This window comes from Kryptolebias marmoratus, linkage group LG4 (genome assembly GCF_001649575.2).
Source record: "Kryptolebias marmoratus isolate JLee-2015 linkage group LG4, ASM164957v2, whole genome shotgun sequence".
In the NCBI taxonomy this organism is placed as follows: Eukaryota; Metazoa; Chordata; class Actinopteri; order Cyprinodontiformes; family Rivulidae; genus Kryptolebias; species Kryptolebias marmoratus.
In genome coordinates this window covers 18838673-18852939 of record NC_051433.1, presented here as the reverse complement: position 1 = coordinate 18852939, position 14267 = coordinate 18838673, and the positions used below count along the sequence as shown (strand labels likewise).

At 39.9% G+C, this 14267-nt stretch overlaps 1 protein-coding gene across 4 annotated transcripts in view; it reads right to left on the bottom strand.

Annotated features, from left to right (window-relative positions):
• Window positions 1-4175: 4175 nt before the first annotated feature.
• The window catches only part of LOC108239867 (plexin-A1), a 182883-nt gene continuing 172791 nt past the window's right edge, over window positions 4176-14267 (bottom strand). For 2 of the 4 annotated variants that reach the window (XM_017422867.3, XM_017422868.3), the window contains exons 24-32: window positions 13409-13555; window positions 12971-13130; window positions 12487-12590; window positions 11931-12039; window positions 10646-10836; window positions 8999-9168; window positions 8606-8818; window positions 8364-8514; window positions 4176-7539 (exon numbers count right to left, since the gene is read on the bottom strand). In XM_017422867.3, the coding sequence (XP_017278356.1) occupies window positions 7444-7539; window positions 8364-8514; window positions 8606-8818; window positions 8999-9168; window positions 10646-10836; window positions 11931-12039; window positions 12487-12590; window positions 12971-13130; window positions 13409-13555 (1341 nt within the window). In that variant the 3' untranslated portion in view covers window positions 4176-7443. The remainder of the gene's footprint in view (window positions 7540-8363; window positions 8515-8605; window positions 8819-8998; window positions 9169-10645; window positions 10837-11930; window positions 12040-12486; window positions 12591-12970; window positions 13131-13408; window positions 13556-14267) is intronic. The other 2 variants (XM_017422869.3, XM_017422870.3) reach the window with 1 other exon arrangement.

Sequence of the window (14267 nt, the reverse complement as noted above, 5' to 3'; positions counted from 1 at the left end):
ACTGCATGCAAACCAGTCATGCAGGCATACAAGAGCGAATGATAAAACGTTTTGCACGTAAAAGGGTTTTCTTTTACGTACACTTGCGTTATGTGAGCACTCTGTCTTTGACTGGTGGCACAGGGGCTGGTTGAGCTAATCGACCGAACTCCTCCTGACTCCGAAAGCCTGACCCCATACCTGGTGAGGGAGAAAAATCAGATGGACCGCCTACCAATCACAGCAGGGAGAGGAGGAGGTCTCCTCGGGGATCTAAGTACTTTTGAGTGTTTGAGCACATCCGAAGGAAACAAGGGTTTGATCAAAGGTGAACAAGGTCACCATTAAAAGTTAAGTTTAGTTCAACGACTTCTAGTGTTGCAGCTCAAAGGAAAACAGGGGGAACGTGAACAGAACAATTCAAGAGAAGCATCAAATCACAAAGACCCCTTTGTAGCAGTTCAAGACGCTGAGTCCAGAGGATACTATAAATAAGCTCTACTCTTTAAGAGCTCAGGAATGCTCTGTATAGATTGTAATTCCATGTGTGCTAATCAGACATCAGGAGGCCTTAGATCAGCGGAGCAGGGAATAGATTTTCACTGGTACTGACAGGGAGCTGGAGTGCATGATGGTTTCTACCTGTGGAGAAATTAACAAGCCAGTCAGAAAAGAGAAACATCAAATCTGGAGAAGCCAGTCAACCTACTTTTTCTCTCAAAGACCAATATAAAGAGAAAACATTTTTTAAATGATCTCACAGGGTTAGAGGAGTTCTGATAAAACTTTTAATCAAACTTAAAAAAAAAAAAATTAAAAAAATCCTACAACTTCAATCCTGTAACAGTTCATTGGGACACTGTCAGCTCATGCATACGCGACTAAAATTAGCCAACAGTAATTTCTCATGTCAGATATGTGTGATAGACAAGTTGTAATTATCCCCGTCTTAGCACAAACAAGATGAAGCCCTCATTGTTAGCTTTTGAGTGACACGCCACTTGAGCCAATAAAAGAACTATTGCCTTTTCTCCAGACATTAAAGGTCCACGTTAAAATCTGCATACCTACTTATCCTCTGTGTATGCAAGAATACAGACAGGTACCAGGATTTGTTGGAATACAAACAGTCGTGAGAAGTGTTTAAATTGTTTTACCTTTTTTTATAACATTGTCCTTTGCAACGTCTGAGTAACTGGTAAGACCTTCTGCAGCTCTTGGGTAGCTCCAAGTGTAAGGACTAAAAGAAGTCTAGGATGCTTCTGAATCTGATGCAAATCTCCCTAAAGCGGGAACAAAAAAATTTATTTATGGATTATTAATAAAAGTGGAAAACATTTACATTTAGTTTTATCACACACAGCTTTTCTATTTTGACTTCATGAAGGAATCTGTTGTACTTCTGTTCACTCAAGGTTAAGTTTGAATAATATTAAAACCTGATAAAGACCAAATCCTTTCTTTGTGGATCTGGGTGAACTTTTTTTCCCCCCATGACTGTACTTTTTGTTTTATCATCATCGATCCAGCTTCATCCTACAGTGGAGAAGTTAGCAGCAAAGCGAACCTACGAGCAGATTATACTCATTTCTCTTTAAGCAGAGCTCTGGTTTGACTGTTTGTGTCTGTGGTGGGCTGAAGGTTGGCAGCACCTGTACTCAACACCCACTCCTCTTTTTTAGACGTAGACACAGAGCTTTTATCTGAGCTCCATAAGTTAAGAAAGGTGACAGTAATCCAACTTGTAGCATCCCCCAACCAGTCACGGCTGTCACCTCTCTCATGCTAAGAGCAGCTGAACCGCTCAGCAGATTTAGCGGCCCTATAGATACTGCTGCCACTCACGGCGGTGCCGGTTCCGCCAAACACTTGATGCAACACACGCTGACAGTCGTCACAAGACTTCCTCGGTTTCAAACAAAATTTCAATTTCACTGGATGTGATAAAACAGAGAGCTCTCTTCAATTGTGACGAAACAAGATTAGGAAGGGAAGACGAGCAAATATAGATCATGGCTTTATTAACTACAGCAACAGAATTTAGCATGCAAGAAGAGGTGGGGGGGGGAGGAACGAGCATCTTGTGCTTCGCAAAGAATTTATCATAATGTTCGAGCTGCGAGATCATTTGCCTCTTGACAGGATCATTACGAGATTCAGTGCTCCCACGACCATTACGCAATTTCAGCGTTCTTCCTTGGATGGAAATTTAATTGAATTAGCCTGGCTGGTTACACATGGTGTGAATGATAACATTTTCTGTCTATCTGGCCTCATTGAATCTGCTGGGATGAAAGAGAGGGGAAGTGCTGACGTTTCAAAGCAGGCCAATTTAAAAAAGAAAAAAAAGGGGGAAAACAACAAAAAACCCTGAACAAGGTGGTGATTTCTTCTTGGTCTCTTTCCCCTCTGCTCCATACCTTCTTGTTCAGCAACAATGCATGCCGTTAAGCTCAGCAGCCAGGTCCGTCTGAGCCGACTGACACTCTTCCTGTGTTCCTCACACAGAACCACTCTTCCATGCAAGTGCCCATGTAAGCTGAGGGCAGCACAAGCATGATGTATGGTTAGGAGGTAAATGTGTTAGTATTAACTCTGCCGGAGAACAAACCCTCGCCAGCCATTCAAGTAGGTTTTCGTAGAAATGATTAATGATGCTGATGGCGTTCTGAAAGGGAAGGAGACTGAGGAGGGAAAGTATCACGCTGCACCCTGACAAGAGGGTTTCTTTTGACTGAACATTTGCCTCTTTAATTATTGGATAATGAACGACACAGTCCATTAGGAAGCTCAAATTAATGCGTACGCCGAATACGTATAAGAGCATTCAGATCTGTTTTTTTTTTAAACCAAATCCAAAACAATCCTTTTTGTTAGCAGCAGCAGGAAGAGACTTTTCAGATCGTCAAATATTTAATCCCAGCACAAAGGACGCCAAACAATAAATAAATTAACGTGACTTATGATTTCAACCATAAATCTTCTGGTTAAAGAATCTAATGTTAATTTCAATAGAAAAACTTGGCAAACATTTTGCACGGGGCCAAATGGTGGAAAGGCTCTCCATGAAACCCATTAAATTTGAAAAATGTCAGAACAGTGAGATTCTTCTACAAACCATTTTGCATTTCAGTGAAACTGCCACTTCAGGTCGCTTTGCTCATGGAGGAGAAACAAATCCACACAAATGTCAATTTTAGAAAAAGAAGGAAAGCCTGATCGTGCAGATTTGTGCAAAACGCAGTTACAAAGTTCAAATAAAAAGGGTATTAGTTCTACACAGATGTTTTCTTCTGAATCTTAAAAAGAAAGACTTAAACTTAACTGTGAACACTTTTATCATGCAGTTTACTCAACCTTTTAGGCTTTTTGCACAATGTCAGCTTTTATTTTTCCATTGATACTTTGATTCTACACTTTTATCTCACTTTCATTACCTAATTCTATTCCTGTCTGTTTTAAAATAAATATCTGTTCCTATAAATTCATATAACTCTTTTTTTACCATTCCATTTCAGGTTAACATCATTTAAGTGCACAGGAACATTTAAGTTCAACTTCATATTAGACTGAATGATCATTTATGTCTCTTCAGTAACTTCACTGAACGAATGATGAAGTTACAGATACTACAGTAAGAGCTTCTGTATAAGGTCCTGTCTACATTAACATGGATATTTTTCAAAACAGTCCTATTCTGCTGCATTTACACACACAAACAGCCTTTATAGTGAGAAAAACTGAACACTTTGCACTTTGTGCGGACTTTTTTTATGAACACGCTATTTCTTCCTGAGAAACTCAAACAACAATGGGCTTTTTTTAAAAAAAAAAGTCTGATTCACTTTATCCTGAATTCCGTCACCATTAAACTGTGTCCTGAATAAATTACTAATGAAAGAAAAGGTAACAGGGTCCAAAGAAAAACAAGATTCAGCTGTTGTGGGAGATTTGTTTGCCAGACTTAAGTCTTCCTTCCTGTATTTTTGATGGGTTGATAATGTAAAACAATCCATCTCTTTGTGAGATGGAATGTCCTTTATTAAAAATTATCTCCCAATTCAAGAAAATAATAAAAACACACGTCTCAACGCAACATGAGGGGTTGCCCAATTTGATTTTGGATCAAAAATTCTGGGTTTCATCATCAGTGTGTTTATATACATAAAAAAAAGAAAAGAAAAAAAATCCAAGACTTTTTTTTTCTAGAAAAAAATGTTTAATCTCTCCTTGATGCGTGTTTATTTACAAGTAGTAAATCTGCAAAATAGGAAATAACAGAGTATTTACAGAATGAATGTTAACCTGCAAACTTGTGAGTCGCTTCAAGTCTGAAACTCTAAAAACGTAGCAGTTTTTTGTTGTAATAAAATTCTTTTGCCAACAATCTGAAATTCTGTTTGGTGTTTCAAAGGATCCTATGTAACTTTGATTCTGGAAAGAAAGAAAAAAAATTCCTCCAGACTGAAGAGGAAAGCAGGAAAAACAACTGGAAGCAGAGTGGTGCCAGGACTTTCTGTGATTCAGCGATGGTTTTAAAAGGCAAAACTGACCATAGAGCAAAGAAGTAAACATGATTATGCGCTGAATTCACAAAACCTGAAAACAGTACACAAAATTCAACTTGTTCATTTGTTTTGATGTGACTGAAAACAGCAGAAAACCCAGCAGCACAAACAGTGAGCCTCTTGGTCTTAGGACGAGTTGTAAATAAGCAGCTGATGATGCCTGTTTTAAAGGACATAAATGCTTTTAGACAAAGAACATTCTTTCACTTTACCAATAAATACAAGACATCTGTAAATCTAACCGATGTGAAAAGAAGGATGGTAACTTCCTCTGAAAATATGTTTAGACTTGCAAAGCAGGTCAGTCTAAAAAGGCAAGTAAGCATGAAAATGGTGATAAAAAGAGGCTGACCTCTGAGGCTTTTCATTAACCAGGATATATTAAAAAAGGTTGAATCCTTCAAAAAAAAAATCTAAAGAAACTGATAATGTCAATAAAATACATTAGGATTTATGGAGACTTTTAAAACAGAAATGATGTAATACAGAGCAGCGACCTGAAAAAAGAAAGGATTATTGCGTGGTCAGGTAGAGTTAAAACTGTCAAGTTTTAACAAGTTTCCAGTTGAAGGTTGTTGATATGCATGTAGCTGTAAGAGCCATGTCACGTCTCAGACATGTAAACAAAGTGGTAGGTTGAACAGCAATGGTCAGCACTGAATGACAGCCCTAATGGTTGGTTAAAAAATGAAAGAAAAAAAAAAACAAGATACAGGAGTTAAAGCAGCAAGTCACATTTCCATCACGACGACACAGATGCTCATCCGATCCGATAAAAACAACTTCTTTCTGATTCCTCAGATCAGGAAAATTAAAAAAAAAAAACAACCTTGAGTTCGGTCAAGTACTTCAACTTCAGGCGAGCTGAAGGGAATATTCTCTTCCATGTACCGTAAAATGTACAATTTACATGTCGGGGGAAATAAAAAAAAAAAATTAAGAAAAAACTAAAACAAACAAGAAAAATTACAAATAATAAAAGGGAAAAACAGCTTTTTGTTCATTATGAAAAAAATTCTACAATTTACAAATGAAAACATCAACAAAAACATTACACAGACCACAGTTTGGTTTTCGGCAAGCAAATTCAAAAAAATAAAAAATAAATTGTTTCTCACCACAAGGTCAAAAGGCATGACGTCAAGACTTCAACAAAGAGAAACAAAGAAATCCTCTTAAGAGAGCAGTAAGAGAAAAAAGCTTAAGCCAAACATGGCTAGTTTAAAAACAAAGAGCTGCAGGCCGAGAGGAGGATTACTCAGAGCCGCAGAAGCTAATGAACAGAGGCGTCTCGTCTCTGGATCTCCCTGTAACCTCTGTGTGGATGAAAAGCTAAAGCCTACGTCTCAAATTTATAGGTCAGAGGTGGAAAGAAAACACTCCGCATATCTTTTTCCTGCCTCTTTATTTGGGTATTAACATTGAGAAAATGCTAAAGAACTGTGGCTGGAGGCTGGAAACGGCTTTCCTGACTTCCTTTTACTTGTAAGGGGCTCCGCTAAGCAGTAAGCAAGAAGCAAAAACTTTGGCTGTGATCTTGCAGGATATTTTTTCTTCTTCTTTTTGCAAATCAATGACTCTACAAAAGATGCCTAACAGAAAAACATGGTCTATGGATATCTAACGGTTGGTAAGGAGGCATTGGGGGAAGGAATATATCAGATAGTGCAATGAAGCTACTTCATTGTTCAGTCTCTACTTCCTGATCCAGTCAGCTGAGGCTTCTTGAGGGTAAAAAAAAAAGCAGCAGCCAATGAGCCAGAAACTAATGTGTCAAATGATAAAGCAACAATTGTGTCATATTTGGCTTCACGAAACCAACAGATTGCACTGATTGACTAAAACAACAGCATCTTGATGCCACCACCGTGACACTGTGGACCGTCCTGCTCGCCGCCACGCTCAACAAGGACCTCGTGATGGGGACGTTGCTCAAACAAGTCTTTTCAGTCACTAGGCATGTTCATATTTTAAAAAGAAAATTAAGACAGTAGCACATTCCATCTAACAAAAAGTCTTTGCACTAAACAACATTCAAAGAAAACATGACACAGTACAGATTTTTTATTTTTCGTTCTTTTTCTGCCTACTTTTCTTTTTGTACTTGAAACAACAAATCTTGTCTTGTCGTGTTGTTTTTATTGTGTTTGTTGGTTCAAACGAACTAGAAAACAACAAAAATGTTTGTTTCCCCCCCCCCTAATCTTTCATTAAAAACTTTGCTGTATTTATATATAATATCTATATAGTCTCGCTCTGTAACGTTTCTGTAAATTGTGCAAATTCAGCAGTAATACAAGTGGCGAGAGATCAGAGAGTGGGCAGTTGATTACATTTATACAAAAAAAAAAACATTTTAAAACTGTGACAACTGTTGGAGTCACATGACCTACAGAGCCTCTCTCCGTTGGCTTGCGACAGATTGGTCCGTTCTGCTGATGATGCCATATATGGAGTTCCTTTCTGAGCTTCATTGATTCTTTCCTGACCACCATCATCATCATCAGCGTCATAATGACAAAACCTCTGAAATCAAAAGTCAAACAAACCACAAACAGCAACATCCACGATAACTAAATGCTGTCGATCGACTTGTTCTCCATGTATGCGTGTGTGAAGGTGTCTGCTGTCTCAGTCTCTCACGCAGACACAAGCCCACACACGGCACGGGGCTGCAGACAAACACAAACATACACATGTAAGCGTACACAGGCCCGCCCATCTCTGCCGAACCCCCCCGCACATGGTGCAGTTTACTGCTTTCGGTCCGTTTGCAGCTCGTATTGTTGGCGGTTGGACTTTTTGTTTGTCGTCTGGGTGAGGAGAGCGAGGAGAGAGAGCAACAGATGGAGAGGAGAAGTGAGGAGGAGGAGGAAGAGGAGGAGGTGGATGGTCCTCAGCTGGTCAGGGCCATTGTGTCGATGACCTGCTCCAACTTGCTCCTCAGTCTCTGTCTCCTTGCCTGCTCGTCCCGCTCCAAAGCTGACAGGATCTGAAAATAGAAAGGGGGAGGTGTCAGCTGATGCTTTCAAAATATGATGGAGGAGGAGGAGGAGATGTCTCTGCCTGCTTTGTGAGTCACATAAAATCAACACAAATATGAACGTGCTCACATTTGGTTTTCTATTTAGTAGAAAAAAAATGACAAAAATGCCCAAACTCATGGAAGTCAATACAGAAAAAAACAAACAAAAGCAAACGTAAAGTTTATGTTAAAAACACCACTATAGTCTACAGGCCAGCATTTGTCATTAAAAGTAACACATAAAATGACTGCACTTCTGTAAATTTGAACTATTTACAGTTTGTGTCATGCATTGAGTCTGAGATGGTTAGCAACCGTGAATCAAGTCTTCATCATGACTATACGTTCACTTCATTTAAATTAAAATAAACAGAATCAGAACTGTTGGCAGACAACTCACTAACAGTAAAGCATGCACTAAACTAAAAGTAGTGCCTGCATTGTAAAATGAAGACATTACTGCTCAATATGGCATAGAAACAAAAAGCAATAATGTTCTTTCTGTCAGCCTCCACTTCTTCCACATTAAGATCTGAAGACAAAGTCAGGTTTAGAACTACAACTTGTAGCACTACTGGGTGAAGAACATGGAAAGGAAAGAAGATTTTAGAAAACATATTAAATATTATAAATCAGATGTCTGAGGACACAAAGGACTGGATTTTCTGCTCCAAGTATTTAACATTAAATGCAGAAATAGGACTAATAAAATTTAACAAGTCTTTTTTCTGGTTCTTTAAGTATGTGGTAGCTTACATAAAAGCTGAGCATAAAACCCCTTAAGATCTGACCTCATCCTTATACTTGACGATGTAGGAGTAAATCTCGTGTAGAGCCGACATGCTGTTGAACTGGTTGGCGTGAAGGCGGGATTGCTCTGCGAGGTAGGCACTCATGTCTTGGTCACTGATGGCGGGCATCCTGGAGATGTCAGCATAGTACCTGCACAAACACAAACAAGGGTTTACGTCTTGAAATGTCAATTGGAAGAAAAAAAAACAACAGTACAAACTAACCCTGTGTGCTGACCCACCTTTCTACCCAGTTCTTGTAGTTTGGGATGTCTTTAGCGTACAGCAGCTTGTTGGAAGGTGAGTCCTTTCCCAGTTTGTGCTCTGATGTTGAACACGAGTCCATGAAAGTCTGAGCCACCACAGACAAGCAGGCATCTGTGATGCTGTTCTTGTGGATGTCAAAGACAAACTGTGGGTTCTTAATCACATTCACCCAGAACCTCAGTGGAAGACTACAAAGATGGAGGGAAAACAAAAGAGAGTGGTGAAGGAGAGGCATGGTTAGAGGAACCTGACAGGTCCAAAGACCACATAAACAAAATCTGCATTATTTGTGCTGCTGCACAAAGAAAACACCAAAGAGCAAACAAACTTTTTCCTCTGATGCATCTAAACAGCAAACACAAACCCACCAGTTGCTCTTCCAAGTGTGCCGCACATCTGGGTCTGTTATCGAGTGTTTGTCCGCCTGCTCATCCAAGAAGTCAAACATGTACTTGATGGCGAGTGGCAGGGCGCTGCCCCGGTGTGCTGTGCTGAAGATGGTTTCAAACAAGTCATCCACAAACTTCTGCAGCGTTCCCTGAACACAAAAACCGAGCAGTGTGTTACTAATATGCAACGTCTTCCTGTTTGGCGGAGCACAGTGCGCAGGTTTGGGAGGGATCCTGTCAGTGTTTTGTAAACGGGGACTTGATGACAGAGATAATACTGTAGGCTGTCTGAATGTTAGCAAGACATTGTAAGTCAGACGACAAGTACTCAGGTTTAAACAGCAGCGTTACAGCACCACTCCAGCTGAATCTGCACACATGCACTCCTCAGCCGCTAGTGGTCTAACTGTATGCAACGGCTGTCAGCAGAAGCTTTGAGAATGACAGTGCTTTACCTTCAGTGCTTCAGCTTCCTTAGAGTTTGTGATGACGCAGAGCCTTCTTCTTCACAGTATTTGGGATAGGGCTCAATGGGAGTTCAGCCTAAGGCTGTTCTGTAATGGTTTTTTTTAACCCACATCACACAACTCTGGAGAGTCAGAATCCTCACAAACCCCTCTGAAGTTGAAATGATTCGATATTTCCCACAAGCGCACTTTTCCATTTTCAAGCAACCAGGCCACCATTTTACAAAACTTTATTTAAACCAGTCAGAAACCAAAGTAGTTTTGTACTCGTGCCTGTTAACAAATCAGCTTCCTAAACACACAAAGCTGTGGGCGATGTAATAAGTAGGAGCAAGCTGCAGAGCTCCAACTTTCCCCTGTTGTTTTCCTCTGGCTTGCATGTTAATCATTTCCCAGCTGAGGCAGAGGTGATGCAGCTAACCTTGCACTTTCCTACCTGGAGCTGAAACAATAAAAATCTTGAGCTAATGAGCCAAACATCAGAGCATGGAGGAGGCAACAGAGAGTGGATTTGTTTGGTGCTTGCAAATGAAAGCAAAAGCCTGGCAGTGTTGTAAATTATTAGGAAAAATGATGCGTTTCTGTGCAAAAGAGTGCAGTCAAATGTTTTCAGTTGATTGAAAATGAGAGGATGCTGACAGGAATGTGTGTGTGTATTTGTGTGTAATGAAGTGAGGGAAAAAAATACTAAAAGAAAAGAAATCTCCAGGTCAATTTACACTTGAAAGTTTTTCCTTTTTTCATTTATTTTTGTGTGCACAAGAGTGATGTGAACTCTGTCACACTCTGATTCATGGTGGTTGAACACTCCTAGCCTGAGTCTGGTTTAAAAACTGATTATTATCTGAAGACACGTGCTGCATAGGAACCAGAGCGGTTCCCACAGTGTGGTCTGCAGGACAGTACTGTGAGGAATGAGCCTAAATGTAAAAGCTCAGAGGCTGCCAACAGAGGGCCCAGTAACACCAACCTAACAACTCAATAGTCAAAGGTCAATCTTCTAATTAAGACTGTGCATATGTGTTTCTTTGTGGAAAAGGTTAGGAAAAATGTTAATGGGCCTTGAGACCACCACCAAACAAAGGTCAACAGAGACTGCAGGTTTAAATGGACTACATGACAATGATTTGGTGGAGGGGTGGGATTTGTTTCGTGTTACCTTTGTGGCCAGCAGTCTGGTCAGGTAGATCTCAGAGACCATCTTACTGCCCCTGTCCCCCTCCCTCTGGTCCGAGTGGTCGTGGTTCTTTACCAGATGCCACAGCTTGGTGCCGCTCTCGAGGTCAGGGGTGATCATGGGTGTTCGGGAGCGCAGGCTGTCTGGACTGCTGGCTGTCCTCAGCATGCTCTCTGTCGACATTTAAAGGAATCATGTGAAAGGCTTGTAAGTAAAATGATAAAAAAAAAACAAAAAAAAAAAACACGTTTGTCATTATACTTAAGATTTTTTTTAATTTAGGAAAAAATTCAAAAATAAGAAGTCAGTTCAAGGTCACTTTAAGAATCCCCTGGTAGAGGAGCGAATGATATCATGAGGTAGCTAATTGCAGATTGAAAGTACCCCACATCTTCATGTAACTCTGTTATTAATATCGGTATATTCAGTCAAAATTCATGAAAACAAAATCAAGTTGCACAGGCAGAAAACAGACAAATAACTCGACCCCGCTGCAGGAAGCCGAACCTCCCTGTGAAGTTAAAAGCTTTTTGAAAGGTGACAGTCATGTCACTCTTTCACTCCAGAATAAAATTGTCTGTCACTCCCACCTGCTCCCACCCCCTCCCTCGCTTTGTTGGACAATGATCCCATATTTGTGACAGCGAGCATTATGCTTTCAGTTTGAATGCTTGTCACCTGGGTGACAAAGTGGGAAAGGATTGAGAGGTTCAAAATGTCAGGAAAGAAACCGGACCGGAGAAGTTAATGTGACAAAAGTGTGTATGAGTATTTCTTTCTATTCTGCAGCAGAAGCACCGAGAGACAGTTTCTGCAGACCAGAGACCCACTCTGAAGTAGGACAGGGAAGGAGGAAGAAAAGTGAACAAGACAAATTTAGATCACTTTAGAAGTAGAAATAAAAATGTGGCTGATGACATCAGAGCCTGGATCTGACAGAGATTGAGGACATTATTGTCAAAATGAATTCTAGATTATTACTGAGAATAACAAGCCGTTTATCTGAAAACACCATGTAAAAATATTTAGAATATATAAGAGAAAACAGGAAATTATTTAAAAAATGTAGCCATGATGAAGACCAGAGAAGAAGAAGCTAAAGTGTATCAAACACTGGGAAAAAACATCTTACACAAATGACAGAGACAAAAGAAACAATTGACACATAAAAATAAAAAACTCTTCTCTTTTGAACAATATGAAGTGGGTACACACGTACATATATAATGTACAGACGTACACACACACACTTAACACATGCACACACCTTCTCTCGTACCGTATCTGCTGAGGGACTTGGTGAATGTGGAGGAGTTGGAGATGTTGTAGGCTGAGTTTTGTTTAGGCACCAAGGCGATCACTGAGCCATCTGTCACCTGAAACAGGATGTTTAAGTTGTAATTATCACGGCACTGAATGTTTACAAGTGTAATTAAAGTCCTACATGGGTCATCACGATACAAAACCTTAAAACTCGATTTAAATGCTAAAGAAAATATACAATAATTCGTATTCTTTTTTATATTGTGAGAGACAAAAGGTTGAAATAATGAGAATACATTTTAAAAAAAGCTTCTGTTTATTGATATTAAAACAAAAAATAATTAAAAATTGCGTTTTAGTACTGAATAATTACAAAATATAAAATTTTTGACAACCCTAATTCCAAGAATTAAATATGTCTGTGGTCAAACATAAATCATTTTACAAAACTTAGTATACATTTGAAAAAATCTGTTAGTCCCTTGAATAAGTGCATAGGTGTTGTTACAACAACCCACAATGCACTGTTGCATTTTTACTGGATTACAGCAGCCGAGTACCTGGTAGTGAGCTAGAGTGTTGAGTCTCTTCCAGTCATTATCAATCTTAGTGGTGACGTCCTCGTCCTGAAGGATGATCCGGGCCATCCTTCCCTGCCGCCATTCTGTCACACAGAAACACATTTATTTAATCACACTCATGAGCACGCTTCTTTGAGGATAACAAGATATAAAACACACAGAAGTACTTTTCCTTTTTGCACCAAGATTCCCACAAATGAAGCACAAATGAGGCTGCTGTGATTCATGCATGGTTAGAGAACTAGATAAAAATTGGAAAGAAAAGTGGATAATTTAAGAGACTTTAGCAAACTCCTTAAATTCTTATTTTTTACTTGGTGCAAAATCACCTTGCTTGTCTGGAGGGCCCCCTCCAGCTTCAGAGAGCACTTGTAATGATTCCCCAATTCCCCATACTGCAATACGCCTTTGCCTTGTGTGTCTGCAGCAGTCAAACCCTCCCACACACACACACACTTCTTACCCAGATCCATATCTGAGGCCTTTGGTCTCTGGGAGTATGGCGTCCCTTTGTACACAGCATCCAGCAGCTTCTCCTTCACCTGCGTCACTGTGTCACAGTTCAGGCTCTTCACCGTCACCTCTGAAGCGTTTTCATTCTCCGGGTTCACACAGTGCAGCGTCTGCAGAAACAGGAGGTACTGGTTACATTTGGCCCAGGGGGTAGGGACTTATAACGCTGGTGATTTTCTTTAGCTGAAAAGAAATACTTCAAACAAGACCTTGGAATTCAAAATCAAGCAGGACTTAACAATAACAGCAAACAGAGCAGCTAGTTTAGAAGAATGGACCTTGTTCTGAAGCAAGACGGAAAACTTTCTAAGCGCAGTGAGCTTAATAAATTTGTGTCATGTTTCATGCATTTAAGTGAACAAATTCTCTCATATGCAAGGGTACTGACCAAAGTCTTGTAGTCAATTTGTTGTCTGATGAGTTTATCCTCACTGAGGGAATAACGTGCTTCTCCTGTGATTGCATCTATTGGCCCCTTTTCCATTTGCTGTTTCATGGCACAGTACAGCATGAAGAGAGGCTCACCGGCACATTCCTGGGGAAAAAAAGCAAATAAGAATAAAAATATTGAAGGATGAGACAGGTAGAAGAGCAAGGCAAGAACAAAAAGGAAAAAAAGGAAAAGAAGACAGAGACACATTGTTAGAAACAAAATATAAATGCAACTTCCCTGCAAACAATCCCTGCAAAAAGTACACATAAAGCTAAAATTGTGAAATTTTGCTGAGTGACTCCCTAATTATATTTTTCAACCAGAAGCAGAGGAGTGTAGGACAAGGCCACGCCTGTGCTGGCAAACTACACACAACAGAACAACACACAAACTCACACACAACCTCTCCCCAGAGTTTCTTCTTTAAGAGAAAAAAACACCCTTTGAAAATGTGTGTGTGTGTGTGTGTGTGTGCATGAGCAAGTGAATGAGCGAGGAGGAGAAAAATCAGAGAAAGTGCGACTAAGAGTGAGTGGCAATTGATGGAGGAGTTAATAGAAGGTTAATGACTGAGGGGTGAAAAACGCTTGGAGAAGCACTTTGGAGTGTGAGACGTGTCAGCCAGGCAACAAGCACTGGGATGTTGGGCCTCCTGTCTATCCTTCTTTCTCTCTCTCATTTCCCCCTTTTTGTTCATTCAGTCATTCAGCCGACCTGTCTACTAACTGCTGTATGCTTTGCAACTTTTTGGTTTATTTTTAAAGTACGACTTAAGTCTTATTTCTGTATTTTTGCATTGTATCTTGCAGCTTCT